We start from the raw sequence: 18,282 nt of genomic DNA on the forward strand, positions 1-18,282 counted from the left end.
TCTTCTTGGAATCTGGATCCTGCTCACGTTCCACTGGGACCCAAACTCAAAGCCTGAAGGCCACACCTTCCCGCGCCCCCTAATGCTTGAGGAAGGCACACGCGTCCCTCCCCAGCCAAAGGCAAAATGCCAGGGGGTGGGGGCACACCCCAGTCCACCAGACGTCAGGACACTGCCTCCGACCCGGCCGGGCTTGACTCCCTCCCCACTGTCTCAGTGGATCAGGGGAACAGTGCGGGACCCTCTCCGGCCACTCACCACCCCCAGTTCCACGAGGCGGACTACAAGCCCCATGATGCCGCGGGGCCCAGTGATAACAGGCGCTGCCCAGGGCATCCGCGTCCCCCTCCCCTCTCCCCCGCATCCCCGCATCCCTAGCCGATCGCTCGGGCTGAGGGCCGGGCTATGCAGCTGCGGGGTGCCGGGGGCCGCGGGCGCGCGTCCCTGCGGCGGCGGCGTCCCTGGGGCCCGCGCCCCGAGCGCCCCCGCGCCCGCTGCGGGCGCCTGCTCCCTCCGCCGAGCGGCGTCTTTGTGCGCGGGGGTGTGGGAGGCAAGGCGCGAGGCCGCGCCGCGCCGCCGAGTGCCCGCGCCCTCCGCGGGCGGGTGGGGGCCTCTCCGCGCCGCCCGCCGCCGCCGCCTCTCGAGGACGCCCGCGGCCCGCGCCGCCCGCACCGCGCCACCCCCGCCCGCCGGCGCCGCTCGCACATGCCCGAGCCGCAGCCCTGCGAGCAGGCAGCGCCGGCCCCCCGCCCCGCGGCCCCGGGCCCCGGCTCTGGCGCCGTCCCTCCTTCCGGGCCGGGCGCCGCGGCCCCGGTATGAGGAGCGGGCGATGATCCCCGCCAACGCCTCCGCCAGGAAGGGGCCCGAGGGCAAGTACCCGCTACACTACCTCGTGTGGCACAATCGCCACCGCGAGCTGGAGAAGGAGGTCCGCGCCGGCCAGGTAAGAGCGCCGTCGGGGCGCCGCGAGGACCCCGCGGCCCCGCAAGCCCGCCCGGCGTGGGGAGGGGGCGCGGCGCGGGCTGTCCCGCCCCCCTGGCGAGTTTGCAGCGCTTCTTTGTTCGCCGGCGCCGCTTTTGTGCTGTTGACCTGGAGAGCGTGATGGGAGCGGCCCCCGCTCGCTCCCCTCCGGCCCGGCCGGGCGGTCCACACGTGCTCCGAACCCTCCCTGACTGGGGTAGGGGACGCCCTGCCCCTCCTCTGCCGGGGCAGTGAAGGCTGCGGGGAGGGGCTGCCGGCTCCGTCTGAGCTCCACGCGGTGGGAGAGTCCGCCCCACTCAGCCCGGCAGCGACACCTCCCGCGTGAGTGTGCGGAGGTGGCCTGCGTAGGAAGGGGGTCACAGGTCAAGGATCGGAGACTAGGCCGGGACACTCCCAGGCGTGCCAGCCCCACCCAGTGCCCTCTAACCTCTCCACGAGCGCTTATCTGTTTGCTCACACGGGGCTGAGCCCCTGAACCCCGCCGACCCCAGCGCCTGCTCAGGAATGGAGAGTGAAGAGAGAGAGCCTCTGGGGTGAAGCCCTGGATGGCCTTGTCCAGGTGCTGAAAGGCGCTCTCCTGCCCTCTGATGCTGGCCCCGGCTTCTAGATGCTGAGGAAGCCAGGGCCCCACTGGCCCCCGACAGGATTTGAGGTTTTGTACACACAGCGGCTCCCTGGTTCTCTAGTCAGAGAATGGGTGGGTCAGCCAGCCTTGGCTGGGCGGTGGCCTCCAAGAAGATATGATCAAGGATGGAGTCTCCTCGCCATTCTTCAGGACAGAGGCAGGCAGGCACAGGTCACAGGTAGTTCCCAACTCTGCCCTTGGGCCCAGGTCACAGGCAGGCTCTCCTGGCAGAAACGACTTGCCCTCCAGGGTGGGGAGGCAGGAGCCAGAACTGGGCCCGGCTGGCTCTGGTGTGTCTTCACTGAGGCCTGCAAACTTGGCCTGGATCTGCGATCCTGGGGCCATGGACTGGGAGTGGTTTCCTCACGTGCTGCCTGCCCCCTTGGGGAATATGCCTTTTGAGGGCCACTTCCTGAGTCACAGGAAGTTCAGTTTGAGGAGCTGTCTGCTTCCCAAGGGAAGAGTGAGGTGGAGAGCAGGACATTAGCAGGCGAGCCAGGTGAGGGTTGGAGCCTGTCTTCAAGTCCACCACCAGGCCCTCAGAGCAGCACCACATCATGGCAGGCACAGAAAATGGTGGGGTGACCTGAGCCTTCACCTCTGGTTGGGGTGTCCACTTCCACAAGGATGCTTCAGGTTGCTCCTCGGATCCTGTCTCTGTTTACTCATCGTAAAGGAAATGGTTTGTTGCCACTGGTAAAGGAAGCGAGGTCAGAGTGGTAGCTCCTGGGGTCAAAGATGAACAAACCAGGCACAGCCCACGCCCTCCCAGAGACCCCGTTCTGCTGATGCAAGTGTGAACAGGGAAGTAGTGTGATGTGCAGGGTGCTAAATCAGTTCAGCCTCTTCTGGCTTGTCTCTGCTTTCCTCCTTTGAGGGCAAGAGAAGACACATCTCTGAGGGAGGTTACAGCTGGAGGGATTTAAGTATGACCTGAGAGGAACTTCCCAGTGGGATGGTTGATGATTGGCTGAAGAACTGTTAGGCAGAAGGCTAGTGGCTAAATGTCCAGAACACCTCGATCGTGCTCCCTTGCCCAAGAGGAGAGTGCTCTTTTCCTTGCAGAGACTGGAGAGAGGCAGAATGCCCTAGAAGAAAAGGCCATTTCACCCAGGCCTTTTTGATTGATAGTCCTTGGGTCAGCAGTCCTCTTGCTGGGATGGGGTTGGAGAGGGGCGCCAGAGCCTGCTGCAGGTAGGGCTCCTTTGGACCACTGAGTGTGGTCCCCTCAGGCTGCTGCAGAAACCAAGTGCACCCCAACCCCACCCACTCATCCCCTCACCTTGGTGAATTTGTGTCTTCCTGAAATGTACACTGCCTGCACTGATCCCAGCCCAGGGGTGATACAGGGCACTGGTTGAGAATAAACCCTTCTTCAACCACAAAGGAGCCAGAGCAGTCCTCTCCTTTGCACCAGGGTGCCAAGAAGGGAATGCCAGTCAGTCTGGGTGGGAGAGCCCCCAGGCGGAGTTTCTACTCCAGGATTGACCTGGACGGAATCCTTGTATCCAGATGTGCATTGCTCAGTTCTCCGGGCCTCAGACTCCCTGGGAGAGCTAAGGATGCCCCCTCCCCAGGCACTTCCTGCAGGTGAGGGGTCTGGGGGCAGCTACCTAACATCCTAATGAAACCCTGTCAACCCCAGGCATCTCATCTGGGGGTCCCTGATCTCTGGTCCTCTTGGCACCCCGCTGTCACAGAAAACAGCCAGGCTTTCCTCAAACACACAGCAGCTGGGTTTCCCTGGTCTTCATTTGGCATAGCGGCCTCCGCTTCACTCCAAGAAAGCCCCGCAGAGGCCCTCCTGTGGGCAGGTTTGGCAGTGCTGGCCAAGGAGGAGGGGGATGGCACGGCAGCCTTCTGAGCAAGTTCACAGGGGCTGGCGGCAGGGTGTGATGGGGAGAGGTGCTACGCAGAGGTTTTTTGAAGGGAAGTGTCCATGATCGCCCCTAGCTGATGCCCAGCAGTACAACGGTTGCTGGGTGCCCTGCTTTCTGCCATGCACCTGCTCTGCCAGGTTGGGAGTGGGCAGGAGTTTATAGGGTAATGGATGTGCCAATTCCCCCTTAGCTGGCATGAAGCCTGAGGTCCAGATAACTGGGCATGGCCTTGGTTCTGGAGCTACGAGTCCCTGGGGTTCCCTGGGGGTAGTTGGTGGAGGTAGACGGGAATAGCTCCCTATGGGAGGGCCAAGGAGAGCAAGGTTCTTAGGCAGCAACCACTCTGGAGGGGACTGGACAATCATCCTAGGGGAACATTTTCTTCTGGCGGCCGCCTCCACCATAGTCCTCCTTCCTGATTTCCCCAGGTCATCTCTCTGACCTGACATCCCGGTGAGATGGGACTGTGGGGCCCCTGGATGCTCAGACAGAGGCTGTCCCACCCAAAGAACCTGTTGTGACCAGGAACACCTGTGATTGCGTCTCCTGGCAAAGTAGGCAGTCCCCGGTATAGGCTGTCACCACAGCTGATGAGCTGGGAAGCTCGGGAGAGGCAGTCGCAAACCCTCGAAACCAAAAATCAATGTGTCTGGGATGAGGGGGAGGGGCTGCATGGGGCAGAATGGAGGGGGCAGGACAGAGGGAGACTCAGCAGGTGCCACCCCCACGGGCCTAGCTCCACTGTCCATGGGGGAAGCACCCTGCCTCCTCCCCCTTGAGAGAGCTCAGGCCTGCCTGGTGGGAAAGCAGAGAAGCTGTGGTGGCCACACCAGACTCAGGCTGTCCTCCCTGGGGTGGGGGTGGAGCAGGGCAGGGAAAGGAGCCCCTCTACTCCTCCAGCACCTGTTTTTACTCTACACATTTGGGGTGTTCTTGTAAGATTTCAACTAACAAAAGGACTTGCTAATGCTAAACAACTTTGAAAAATACTCTGTGAGTGCATGTGGGTTCAAGGAGTGTGCGTGTGCAAATGTGCTGGCATCTATGTGTGTTACACATGAGCAGAAGCCTGCAGGCTGGAGGCAGCTGGACACATGCCCCTGTACACTTGGGTGCACATGTACTGTGCCTGTGGATGCAGGAGCACGTGTGTGTGTGTGTGTGTGTGTGTGTGTGTCTGTGTGTGTGTGTGTGTGTGTGTCTGTGTCTGTGTGTGTGTGTGTGTGTGTGTGTGTGTGTGTGTGTGTATATGCAGACGGGGGCCTGAGTGGAAACAGGGAGACTCTATGCCCAGGGAGCCCCAGTTCCTAAGCTCGAAAGTCCCCGCCTGGGCCTCCAGCTGAGGCTGGCTGGGGTGCAGGCTAGTGGGGAGGGCTGGGGGTTGCACTTCACAGGAAACCTTTTCATTCCAGCAATTAAATAGCAGCAGGCCTTTGCCGAGGAAATTAATGAATTCTTCCACCTGGGCCCTCGGCAAGGTGCCGCTTCCACTGAGGGCCCAGCTTTGAATGGGTGCAGGGGATCTTCTTTGGAGCCTGGCTGACAGTGCACAGGGCTCACGGTGGCCCTGGAAAACACCGGGGCCCTGGGGACCCTGGGGAGTGCTGCCAGGAGAGCTCTGGAGGAACGGGGGTAGGGCGGGCACCCCTTCCTGGCCTCACCGGCCTCTGCAGCCTGGAGCCCAGGCACCTGAGGGAGGGGCAGGCGCCGGCATCTGGAGCCCTGGGGCTGGCCCTGCTGGCTCCCTGGGGCCTTGTTAGCAGCAGCAGCAGCACTGGGGCAGGGCCAGTGGGAGGCGTGATGGCTCAGCCGCGGCCCATGGGAAGCCCTCCTCCTGACACCCCGGTGACCCAGCCCACTCAGGGTCTGTGGATGCTGCCTTGCTCCTATCCCAGGACTCAGGATCCCACCCAGGTCGCACCCTGAGGGGCCCAGCTCCACCTGTAAGAGGCAGAGAGTAAAGAATGCTTTGCCCTCCTCTCTGGGGAGCTGGTGGACTCCAAGCTACAGCTCAGAGGGCACAGTTTGTTGTTTTTTTTTCCTGAGGCTCCTTGTATATTTAAAAACAAAGAAATGCCAACGGAAGATTATACAAATTATGTAAATTATTTAAAACGTTTTATTTTTGACAAAGGAGTTCCCTACCTCCCCCACCTCTCCATCTCACCCCCAGAGGCAACCACTTTGAACTCTTTAGGCTGTTCAGTTATTTGCCTCATATTATAAACAATATACTTGTACAGCTATTTACTGGCTAATCAATTTTACACTTTACTGCCTTGCCTTCCTTCCCTATGACCCTTAAAAATAGTCATCTAGGCGTTTGCTTAATAAATATTTATGAAGCACCCATTATGTGCCAGACACTGTCCAGAGCTGGGGATATAGCACCGAAGAAAACAGACAGTTCCTTTATGGGGCTTACATACGGTCTAGGCGAGGGAGACAATGAAGAAATAAGTAGGCAATTCAATGCTGAAAGAGAACTGGAGCAGGATAAGGGACAACAGACAAATAGCAACTGTCACTTGAGATGGGTTGTCAGGGCTGGCCTTTCTAAGGAGGTGACATTTGAGCGGTGGCCTTAATGAAGTGAGGAAGGAAGCTTTGTGGCTACTAGGACCCAGAAGAAGATGGTTCCGGGGACGGCCAACATGCTGGAGTGGAGCTTGGAGAGATGGGAGAGCATGTGAGTTCAAAGACACATTCAGGATTCTATCCTCAACTGCATGGGAAGCCACAGAGAGGTTCTGAGCTAAAGGGCGTCAAGATCTGAGAAATATTTTACAGGTACCTGTGATGGGTCCTATAGAGAACAGACCTAAGGAACCAAGAGAGGAGTGGGAGGAATCAGGTGACAGACAGCGTGGCTACGACCAGGAAGGTAGCCTGAAGGTGGTAACATCTAAAATGACTCTGGATCTATTTTATTTTTATTATTTTTTTCTGGATCTATTTTGAAGGTAGAGCCTATAAGGTCAAATTTTACTGGTGGGTTAGATATGGAAGGGGAGAGAAAAACAGTCTTCCCTGGAAAGGGAGTGACCTGACATGCTGTTTACTGTGATGGGGGAACTGGGACAGGTGAAGCTGTCCAGGGACAGCTGGAGTGAAGAAAGCAAGGGAAAGAAGCACAGGTCAGAAGGTCCCATTCTGCTTCATGGATTCAGTTTCCTTTTTGTGTTTTTCTGAGGGTGTAAATGACTGGCCCTGCCTCCAGTTTTCTGTTTCCTGCATTGACAGTTGTTTCCTCTGTGTTTTTAGCACCTATTTGCATGTTTTGGTATCTTTCTTTCATGTTGGGCAGCTTTCCTCAAGTGTCCGGTCACCCTTGGCTGCTGGGGCATAATTAAGGATGGAGGTGTGGAGCTTATTAATACATGGGTGCTGCTCTAAGATGACTGGCCTGCTTATTGTTAGGATCCCCAAATGTCTGTACCCAGAGGTCTTTGGTGCCTCTAGTTTCCCCAGGAAAGATTCCTCCACTTTCCTGCTAGGGGTGGGATGGGGCAGTGCAGTGTGCAGTCTGGCTGCCAGTGATCAGGACTTCAGGCAGAGAAGGGACTGGACTTACACTGTTCATCAGTTTTCAGTCTCATGACCTCATCCTCAGACCAAGTTCAGTATATATCAGGCTCAATTTAGTTAACATTTATTTTTATTTATTTGGCTGCGTCTTAGTTGTGGCCCACGGGATCTTCGATCATTGATTACTGGATTCCTCACTGGGGATCAAACCCAGGCCTCCTGTACTGGGAGTGCAGTAGAGTTTTAGCCACTGGACCACCAGGGAAGTTCCTCAGGTGCAATTTCTACAGAGGATAAACCCCCTGACATCCCGTGGAGAGAAGTGGGGGGCATCTCCCAGCTTTACAAAATTGGGAAGGGAACCAGGGGTGCTAAAGTTTAACCAGGCCCCCAAGTATTCAGTTCCGAGCCTTTCTCCCACCTCTGCTGTTCCCACTGCCTGCATGTTCTTCACCTTTCAAGGGAGCTCAGTGGGGGGCTCTCACTTGACTGAGGTTTCCCTCTGTGAATGGTTGGGTTCTAGTGCCCTCTCTTCCCCTAAGTCAGTTGTAATGCCCCGGCCACCTTCTTGTGGGTTTTAAATATTTTATTGGCATTATTTTTTTTTAATTTATTTGGCTGTGTCAGGTCTTAGTTGTGGCAGGTGGGATTTTCGCTGTATCATGCAGGATCTTTCATTGCAGGGTAGTTGCCTCGAGGCCTGTGGGATCTTAGTTTCCCCGATCAGGGGTTGGACCCGAGACCCCTGCATTGCTAGGCAGATTCTTAACTACTGAACAACCAGGCAAGTCCCACATTTACCTTTTGAGGCAATCTTGATTCCTTTGTATAGATACAAGTTTCTATCTGGTATCATTTTCCTTCTACTTGAATAACTTCATTTAACATTTCTTGCATCCCTTCTGGTGACAAATTCTCTTAGTTCTTATTTGTCCACAAAAATCTTTATTTCCCCTTCTTATTTTTGAAGTATATTTTCCATAAGATGTCAAATTCTAGGTTGACAATTTCCATCCCCCCATCCCTAGTACTTTAAAGATTTCATTCTATTGTCTTCTAGCTTGCATGGTTTCATATTTTTTTTAAATATAGAGCTTCCTGTATTCATCCTTCCATACATAGTGTGTCTCATTTCTCAAAATGCTTTTAAGATTTTCTTTTTATCACTAGTTTCCAGCATTTGATTATGATGGGCCTTGGTGTAGGCTTTTGGGTATTTATCTTCCTTGGGATTCATTGAGTTCCTTGGTATTGATTGAGTTCCTTGGTTCTGTGGATTTATCATTGTATTAGTTTCTGCAACAAATTACCAGACAGGGTGGGTTAAAATAATAAATTTATTCTCTCATCATTTTGGAGGTTGGAAGTCTAAACTCAAGTAAGATACCTGCACCGCTCCCTCCAAAGTCTCTAGGGGTGAATCCTTCCTTGTGTCTTCTAGCTGCCTGTGGCTTTCAGCATTCCTTGGCTTGTGGTTGTGCCACTTTAGTCTCTGCCTCCTCTCTCATGGAATGTCTCTCTGCATCTTACAAAGACACATAAAACTGGATTTAGGGCCTTACTGGATAATTCAGGCTGATCTCATTTTGAGATCCTTAACTGTATCTGCAAAGACCCTTTTTCAAAATAAGGTCACATTCATAGGTTCTAGCAGTTAGTATGTAGATATATTTTTTGGGTTTTTTTTTGGGGGGGGGTGGGGGATGGTACCAGTATTCAACTCACTACAGTACGTTGTTTTGTTGTTTTTTAAATTGAATTTGGAAATTTTTTGGCTATTTCTTTAAATTTGTCTTATTCCTCCACTTCCTTTCTGATCCTGTGGGATTCCGATTATACATATGTTAGAATGCCTTATGAAAGAAGTGTCCAACTCTTTGCGACCCCGTGGACTATAGCCCACCAGGCTCCTCCGTCCGTCCATGGGATTCTCCAGGCAAGAATACTGGAGTAGGTTGCCATTTCCTTCTCCAGGAAATTCTCCATAAGAATTCCATTTTCCATAAGAATGCCTTATAGTGTCTGACAAATTGCTGAGGCTGTTTGAATGTTTTTTCAGTACCTCTTTTCTCCTCTGTTCTTTAGTTTGTATAGTTCTGTGGCTGTATCTTTAAATTCACTTATTTTATTTTCATTCTGTAGTGTCTAATCTGCTATTAACTCTGCTAAGTCACGTCAGTCGTGTCCAACTCTGTGTGACCCCACAGACGGAAGCCCACCAGGTTCCCCCGTCCCTGGGATTCTCCAGGCAAGAACACTGGAGTGGGTTGCCATTTCCTTCTCCAATGTGTGAAAGTGAAAAGGGAAAGTGAAGTCGCTCAGTCGTGTCCGACCCTTAGCGACCCCACGGACTGCAGCCTACCAGGCTCCTCCATCCATGGGATTTTCTAGGCAAGAGTACTGGAGTGGCTTGCCATTGCCTTCTCCGGCTATTAACTCTACCCAGTGAAAATTTCATTTCAGAACATTTTATCTCCCAATTTTTCCTTTGTGAATGCTGTTTTTCTTTAAAGTTTCGAGCACATTGAGCCATTCATCTTTATTATATCAGAATATGTTTCTGTTAAATGATTTTTCTCCTGATTATGGGTCATATTTTCCTACTTCTGTGCATATCTAGTAATTTTTAACTGGATGTTGGACATTGTAAATGCTGTGATGTTAAGCATCGGGATTTTGCTGTCTTCATTTAAAGGAGTGTTAGGCTTTGTTCTGGCAGCCTAATTTAAGTTACTGGCAAATCAATTTGATCCTTTTGAACTTATTTTTTATCTTTATTAAAATTAGGTCTGGGTGGGTCTTTAAGGACAGGCTGGGGTTGCAAAGAGTTGGACACAGCCTGGTATCTGAACAACAACTTCTAAGGTATAATTCTTCTTTTGAATACCTCTCTATTGAATACCCTGGGTAATCAACAAGGGCTCTCTACTCTAGCAGGTTGGAGCTTGACTGCTTCCCGGCTATGGCTGAACTCTGAGAACTTTTTTTTTTTTTCAGTCTGTTGTTTCTTTTCTGCCTGGTTTTGTTCAGTTTCACTCTGAAAATGTGAAGTTTAGTGTTTAGCAGAGACTCAAAGGAACCACATGCAGATTTCTGGAGCTCTTTAAAAAACAAACAAACAAACAAACAAACAAAACATAGCTTACTTTTTCCTGGAAAAAAGGAAATCTGCCCTGCCTCAGCCTCCCTGCTACTGTTTCTCAGCTCCTCAGTGGACTGCCACACTCTGCTGGGGATTCTCTCTGAATGGCTGTTTGGAATATTCCTCCAAGTAGAGACTTAGGCAATCATAGGTCCCACGTTGTTTGTCTGTCTTACTTTAGGGATCACAGTCCTGGACTAATTGTTGCCTAATGTCTGAAAACAATTATTTCAAGCAATAGTTTTCTCTGTTCTGGGTGGGATGGTAATTTCAGTTATTTATTCATGTCGGCATAAAAGCCTTTCCCTGGCATTTTAATCAAGTTTTGGGGCAGAGAAGAGTAGTTACCTGTGTGTGGTCAGTTCACATATTTAAATAGAAGTCCTAGTCTCCTGAAGTATATCTAAATATTTATATTTAACAAACATGGTTTTGTCACAACAAAAATCTCAAGCAATGTAACTGTGCTATTCACAAAACAACAGGATTTATTTTTAACAATGTTAGTGTCCCATAGGCACAGGACATGGATTTGAAGGTGTACCATGAACATATTCTTTTATTCCTGTTAATGTATGATTGTAGCTGTGCTAAAACCTCACAGTAATAATGTCAATGATCTAAACTGGTGGCCCTTCCTGAAGGTGTGGTCTTGGATACCTAGGATAGGTCTCAGGTGCCCTCCCTGGCCAGTAGCCTCTTTAGACCACCCTTCAGCCCCAAGCTTACTCTTCACAGGCAGACCACTGGGCCTTGGAAGAGTGAACCCAGTCAGGGCACCTAGGTGAACTGGAAAGGAAGTTCCTCCCTTTTTGAGAGTTACTTCCTGCCCTGTCCTGCAAGCCCCTTTCCACTCGACCCCGGCTCGCTGTGCCTGTCTCTTCTATTGCTTTCTGAGACAGGCAAGGCAGGACAACTAGGTGATTGCTGCCTGCCTAGAGATAGATAGCTCATCGCTATATCTTCCTGAGGCCTTTCCATACTGCCTTGATTCCATCATTAATGGAATCCTGAGGCAGGCTTAGATGGGCTGCCTCATGAAGTGACCAGGGCAACCACTTCATCTCCTCCAGGTGGACATTGAGCAGCTGGATCCCCGTGGGCGGACTCCTCTGCACTTGGCCACCACCCTGGGGCACCTCGAGTGTGCCCGCGTGCTCCTGGCGCACGGCGCAGACGTGGGCAGGGAGAATCGCAGCGGCTGGACAGGTGGGCACCCCTGCTCTTTTCCACCCCACAGCCTGGGTCTCCTGGTGCCATATCATCACCTCTGGTTGACTGCAGACAGCCCTAGTCAGGGTCCTGCCCTGTGACACTGCCTCCCCCCCTCCCCCCAACCTCCACTCCCAGTGCTTCAGGAAGCTGTGAGTACCCGGGACCTGGAGCTGGTGCAGCTGGTGCTACGGTACCGGGACTATCAGCGGGTGGTGAAGCGGCTGGCGGGCATCCCTGTGCTCCTGGAGAAGCTGCGCAAGGTGAGGGCCAGCCTCTTCGCCTCCCCACCGTGGCCCTCGAACCCTGTCTCCAGTGCAGGCTTAGCCACTCTCCTTTTCATCCTCCAGGCCCAGGACTTCTATGTGGAGATGAAATGGGAGTTCACTAGCTGGGGTAAGAGGGGTTGCCAGGGGCCTCTTGGGGCCATCTCCCACCCCAGGGCTCCTGCACTTGCCGCTCCCCTGCCTGGAGCCCTCTTCCCATCACGCTCCCATCGCTCCCTCCAACCTTTTAGTTTTCAGCTCAACGCTATTTCTTCCTGAGGCCTTTCCACACTGCCTCAATTCCATTACGAATTCCTTCACTTTGTAATGACTGGCTCTTTTGTCTGTTTGTTACCTGTCATCCCTTGCTAGAAGGTAAGCTCCAAGAGGGCAGGGGTCCTGTCTTGTTCAGTGTTGTATCCCCAGTGCCTGGCACAGAGGAGGTGTTTAATAAATATTTGTTAGAAGATTGGATGAAAGACTGAGTGAATGAATTAAATGGTGAATACTAGGGACTTGGTGGTGGCTGATTCATGCCTATCTCCGACTTTAGGTTGCTCACATCTGAGTAACTGTGGTCTACATTTGTTGGTGGGGGGAGGTGGGGGAGAGGTTGCTCTGCCACCAGTTCCCTTACCCCTTCCCACACACCCCGACCCCCAGTTCTGAGTTTTGGTGGGCCAGGCAAACTGAAGCTGCCTCCGACCTTCTCACCTACTCAGTGCCCTTGGTGTCCAAGATCTGCCCCAGTGACACCTATAGAGTGTGGAAGAGTGGACAGAACCTTCGAGTAGACACCACACTCCTGGGCTTTGACCACATGACGTGGCAGCGGGGGAACCGCAGCTTCATCTTCAGGGGCCAAGGTCAGGCAGCTGGGAGGTAGGGCAGGGTGGGGAGGCTGGGGACACCCCCACGTGACCCCTGACTCCCTGAGCTATTCTGTGGCTGGCAGACGCGAGTGCTGTGGTTATGGAGATTGACCATGACCGCCGGGTGGTGTACACGGAGACCCTGGCTCTGGCCGGGCAGGACCGTGAGCTGCTGCTGGCTGCTGCCCAGCCCACAGAGGAGCAGGTGCTGAGCCGGCTCACTGCACCTGTTGTCACTACGCAACTGGACACCAAGAACATCTCCTTTGAGAGGTAAGTGGGCATGGCCTTGGAAGCCTGGAGCCAGCCTGGTGGGTGCCCCCTCACCTAGACCACTCTGCTTCCCCAGGAACAAGACAGGCATCCTGGGCTGGCGCAGTGAGAAGACCGAGATGGTGAATGGGTATGAAGCCAAGGTGAGGTCACAGTTCCCAGGTGCCAGACCCACCACACTCTTGCCTACAGTGAGCGGGACAGGGGCTTCCTGACCAGTTTCTAAGCCTTGGAGGTGCAGAGACAATACAGTCTGGAGGGAAGAGCCTGACACTAACAGGCAACTGATGAGAACAGCTGGAGTTTATTGGACCACCTAATACTACATTGAGGCTTCCCTGGCGGCTCAGGGTAAAGAATCTGCTTGCCAATACAGGGGATGCAGGTTTGATCCCTGGGTCAGGAAGATCCCCTGGAGAAGGAAAGGCAACCCACTCCAGTATTCTTGCTTGGGAAATCCCGTAAGAAGCCTGATGGGCTACAGTCCATGGAGTTGCAAGAGTCAGACATGATGTAGCAACTAAAACAAAAATATTACATTCATGTGCAATGCTCTGTTCTGACATTTTAAATGTGCATGTATGTATGTGTCTGTTGTACACACATCTGTGTACATATGTGTGTATATCTCACACACACTCATTTAATCCTCACAACAACCCTTTAAGGTAGGTGCTTTTATTATTCCCATTTTACAGATGGTTTACAAAAGGTTGATTTCAATCAACCTTTCTATGGTTTCCCATTTAATCTTCACAACAACTCTATGAAATAGGGTATTGGCCCATTTTATGAAGAGGAAGCAGAAGCTTAAAATGATTATGTAACCGGCACAAGGTCGCCCAGATCTGCTGACTGACTCCAAAGCCAGGCCTTCACTCCTGAGCAAGCTGCTGAGGGAGGTCTCCCACAGTCACTGATGGGACCCTCACGTCACCCATGTGGGGTAACACGGTGAAGAGGCTAACCTATGCAAGGTTCTGTGTTGTTGCTGTTTCCTCCTGGAGGCCTTCCCTGGTTCACAGGCTAGGTTATGGTCTCTGCTTTTTATTCCCACAGTCCTGTGCTTTTCCATCTAGAGGACATGTCACACTGGGTTATTACCATCCACTGTCTTCTTGTCTTTTCAAAAAGACTGTGAGCCTCAAGGGGGCAGGGATCATGTCTGACCATGCTTTTTCATCACTGTATCCCTGATGCCTGCCTCAGTGCCTGGCCTAGAAACGGTCCTCACAAAATGTCTGTTGAATGAATAGGAAAATGAATGAATAACTTCATATAATTACTTGCCCAAAGCCCTGGAGACCGGAACAAACGATACCTCCCTCCCCTGTTCATTCCTTAAAGGAAATGTTTGTGATGCCCTTGTGGGCAGGGGCAGGGACAGAGGTACCAAGGCTGTCAGCGGGTCCTTTCCTCATCTGTCCCCAGGTATATGGGGCATCCAATGTGGAGCTCATCACCCGGACACGGACAGAGCATCTTTCAGAACAGCACAAGGGCAAGGTCAAAGGTAATCAGGCAGAGGTGGGTGGGGGATGGGAAAGAGGGGTGTGGGGAGGAACCAGCTCCCACGTGAGCCCCTCTAATCAGTATTTCCTTTGACATGCTAGCAAGAGTCCGGATAGCTTACTCAGGCAAATAGGCTTCAATTCAAATGCCAAATCCTAGTGATGGCAATCTTATCAGCTGCCTAGAGTGCTAAGATTTTAAGGCAACATTTGGGCTCAATGGGAAGGGATGCTATAATTGATTACTAATATCTGCACTGGATTTGTGGGTGGGGGGGATGTCACGTATGCTGTCTATCAGCCATTCCAATCTAGCAGGACGTACCAGAGGCAGAAAGACATGGGCCCTGCCACTGATTCTCTGTGCCCACTGATACGACACCTGACTCTCTGGGCACCAGTTAGTCTGTTTAAAGTGGGAAAATGTAATTCCCATCTCACAAGAGAACAAAATGAAGTTACTATGGAAGCCCCTGAGGGAAAACATACAAATGCATACCCCCAACTGCTCACCAAAGGCAGGTATTTTTTGTCCAGTGTCACCAACTTGGAGAGTGACATTTTGGGAAGTCTCTCCTGAGTCCCAGGCTTACTTTTATTCCAGCTGTGCTTATGGTGGTCCTGCCCCTGCCCACTTGGAGTCCTCAGTCACCTTCAGGTGAAGGTGCCTGGGTGTGTGGTGTGTGTGGGCCACCCTCCCTCCCCACCAGGGACCAGCCTCCTCCCTGGGTCTTGGGTGCTGTCCCTTCTGAGGGGCTGCAGTGTCCTCTGAGACGCCGTGTTTCTCGTAGGCTGTAAGACACCTCTGCAGTCCTTCCTGGGAATTGCTGAGCAGCATGGGGGCCCCCAAAACGGGGTGAGTGTGTGCCAGGGGTACCCCTGTGTGGAAGGGCGTGGATGGGGATCAGGAGGCGGCATCCTGTGTGGACATGCTTTCTTTCCACAATGCCCAAGGCCCTGTCGGCTCCACGGTGGTGGGGAGTGGGGGGAAAGGAGACCGATTTGGGGCTTGTAATACCAGGTGGCTGGCCTGGCCTTGGAGACTGAGAAGGGCTCATGAGCTCCTCCCTGTATGGTACAGACCCTGATCACTCAGACCCTGAGCCAAGCCAACCCCACTGCCATCACTGCAGAAGAGTACTTCAACCCCAACTTTGAGCTTGGAAACCGCGACATGGGTCGCCCCATGGAACTGACCACCAAAACACAGAAGTGAGGGTCCCTGCTGGGGCTGGGGAGGGGTGGGCAGGGCTGGGGGAGGGGTCACGGCTTCTACAATCGCCCTCACTCTTTGGGATCTGCGCGGGGGCAGGTTCAAGGCCAAGTTGTGGCTGTGTGAGGAGCATCCCCTGTCCCTGTGTGAGCAGGTGGCCCCCATCATTGACCTCATGGCCGTCAGCAATGCACTTTTCGCCAAGCTCCGGGATTTCATTACCCTGCGCCTGCCTCCGGGATTCCCCGTCAAGATTGGTGAGGCCTCTGCCCCCATTCCTCTTGAGCTGCTCTGGGGAGAGTGGGGCTTCTTAGGAGGTTAAGAGAGGGTACCCATGGTGGGAGGGAGTGGGTGGTGATGGCGCCTGATGGGTTTGCTCATCCTCAGAAATTCCGATTTTCCACATCCTCAACGCCCGCATCACCTTCGGGAACCTCAATGGCTGTGACGAGCCGGTGCCGTTGGTGAGAGGCAGCCCCAGCAGCGAGACCCCTTCCCCAGGCAGCGACTCCTCCAGCGTCAGCAGCTCCAGTTCCACCAGTGAGACCCCGAGCCCGCCCTCACTACCCCCACTCCCCCGGCCCCCACCAAGCGCTTCCCCGGGGAGCGGGCGGGAGGGGGCGGTCTGGTCCACTCTGACCCCCTCCCCGCCTCCCCGACCTGGCGCCCCCAGCCTCATGCCGCGGCTGCGAGATCTCCCCGGTGTTGTTCGAGGCCCCGCGCGGCTACAGCGTGCTGGGCGGCCAGCGCGAGGCCACCACGCGCGACGACGATGACGACCTGTTGCAATTCGCCATCCAGCAGAGCCTGCTCGAGGCGGGCAGTGAGTACGACCAGGTGCGTCCCTGGAGGCCGCGCGGGGGGCTCCCCAGCGGGACCACAGCTGACGGGCTCACACCCCGCCCCGCAGGTCACCATCTGGGAGGCGCTCACCAACAGCAAACCGGGCACTCACCCCATGTCCTACGAGGGCCGCCGGCAGGACAGGTCGGTGCCCGCCCGTCCTGAGAGGGTTTCGAAGCGTCTATGACCCCACCCCCGCCTCCACACACAGAACACACACGTGTTCTCACACATAGAGAACAGGACCGGGACCCTGTCCACAGCGCGTCCGGCCACTGTCGGCTGGGCAGCCCCCCTTGGCCCAGAGAAATCGCAGTCCCCTCATCCGGTACCCTGCTGGTGTCAAGGTGGCGTCCTTTCCCAACCCAAAGGCGGCCTGAGAGCTTTCACAGATCCTCTCCAGACAGAGAGGTGGGGCTGGAATCCACTCCCACCGAGTGGGAGGGAGCCAGGGAGGTGACTCGAGACCCTTTGACCCCGCTGGAGGGTGGCGAGGCCCGCGGTGTCTGAGGGTCTCCACGCTGCCTCCCGCCCCGCTTCTGGGCAGATGGGCCCTAGACGTCTCTTTACCTGTCCCGCAGGAGCGCTCCGCCCACGCCGCAGCGCCAGCCCGTACCTCGCGCGGCCCTGGCGTCGGTCCCCAGCCCTCGGCCCAGCCCGCGCCCAGGCCCGGGCGGCCACGTGTTCCGGAGCTACGACGAGCAGCTGCGGCTGGCCATGGAGCTGTCTGCGCAGGAGCAGGAGGAGCGGCGGCGGCGCGCGCGCCAGGAGGAGGAGGAGCTGGAGCGCATCCTGCGGCTCTCCCTGACCGAGCAGTAGCGCCCTCTGCCGGGCGCCCAGGCCACGCCCCGCGGAACCCGCCCCGGAGCGAGGACCGCCCCGCCCGCGCGCTCGCCGAGACGCGTCTGGAGACCCGAGGGGTCGCCTCGCGGGCGCAGCGGCGCAGTCGTCAACCGACGGGGAGGGGTTCGGCCCGGCCGGAGTACCTTTCCGGGCCAGGGCCCTGGAGGCAGCTGGCACGGCCCGGTTCCCTTGCTTTGCTGTATCCTGACCCCCCGCCCACCCTTCTCCCCTGGGCTCGGACCGGTCCACGGGTGGAACCAGGCGGTCCTGAGGGGGAGACGGTCCTCAGAGGAGCAGGGTCCCCATCCTCTGCTCCTTCTGGCCGGTCCTCCTTTCTGCTCACTGACCCCACTCCAGGACACTGCCCGTGAAGCCTTTGCATCTCCGCTCTTCCCCCCCTGGAGGGGTGCAGCTGAGCTCCCCACGTGCTGTGTTGCCGCTTTGTCCCAGACACAGACCAGCACGTCCAGGGCCCAGCCCCTCCCCCACCCCCGCATTTCAGCGTCAAGTGCACTTAGCGGGGTGCCAGGCTCCCCCAGCCCCCACACCCCTCCCGGGTCTCAGGGTGGTCCCAGCTTCTCTTGGGGGCGGCCAGAGGTTGGAGTCCCCATTCCCAAGGCACGTTTTTGTGATCAGGGAGGAGGCTAGGTCTGGGCAAGGCCTGGCTCCCTCATGGTGTCTTGGCGAATGAGGGGCATAGTGGGTGCGGCGCAAACACAAGACAGGGGTCTCCCAGGGCCGTGGCACCACTACCCACCCCTTCCCACCAGCTGCTGCTAGCCCTCTGTGGTTGTGCATCCCACTTTCCCCACCCAGGGGCTGACTCTAAAACCCTTCATCCAATGGTGCTAAACCCCGGCTCCCCCCTGCCCCACCCCACCCACCCAGAGAAGCACAGACCCCGCCGGGGGCAGGGGCCCACCGCACACCCTTGTCTGGGTTCTCTCGGACTGGCCTTCCTGGCTCAGCCAGTGAGGTTCAGAAGGGACACAAAAGGAATGGAAGTAAAAGAACAAAGAGAAGCTGTTCCTCACCCCCTTCCCTGATGCCAGGGGCACCAGACTGATTCTGAGGCACAAATAAAAGAGGCTTC

The 18,282-nt window shown here is 55.0% G+C and overlaps 1 protein-coding gene across 3 annotated transcripts; it reads left to right on the plus strand.

Moving 5' to 3' along the window:
* Window positions 1-355: 355 nt before the first annotated feature.
* Window positions 356-18,128, plus strand: ANKRD13B (ankyrin repeat domain 13B). Of its 3 annotated transcripts, none has more exons than XM_055402595.2 (15): window positions 356-943; window positions 11,230-11,365; window positions 11,507-11,631; window positions 11,719-11,764; window positions 12,357-12,500; window positions 12,590-12,779; window positions 12,856-12,922; window positions 14,127-14,292; window positions 15,082-15,146; window positions 15,372-15,502; window positions 15,603-15,760; window positions 15,891-16,043; window positions 16,177-16,340; window positions 16,414-16,490; window positions 16,928-18,128. In XM_055402595.2, the coding sequence occupies exons 1-15, from the start codon at window positions 830-832 to the stop codon at window positions 17,163-17,165; spliced, it is 1,974 nt and encodes a 657-aa protein (XP_055258570.2). In that variant the 5' UTR covers window positions 356-829; the 3' UTR covers window positions 17,166-18,128. The 3 variants fall into 3 exon arrangements, with proteins under 3 accessions (XP_055258570.2, XP_055258580.2, XP_088684870.1); XM_055402605.2 differs by having other exon boundaries at window positions 358-943; window positions 14,211-14,292; XM_088828744.1 differs by lacking the exon at window positions 356-943 and adding an exon at window positions 5,365-6,381.
* The last annotated feature ends 154 nt before the right edge of the window (window positions 18,129-18,282 follow it).

This window comes from Moschus berezovskii, chromosome 20 (genome assembly GCF_049115385.1).
Source record: "Moschus berezovskii isolate FMDL1 chromosome 20, NW_MosBer_1.0, whole genome shotgun sequence".
Classification (NCBI taxonomy): domain Eukaryota; kingdom Metazoa; phylum Chordata; class Mammalia; order Artiodactyla; family Moschidae; genus Moschus; species Moschus berezovskii.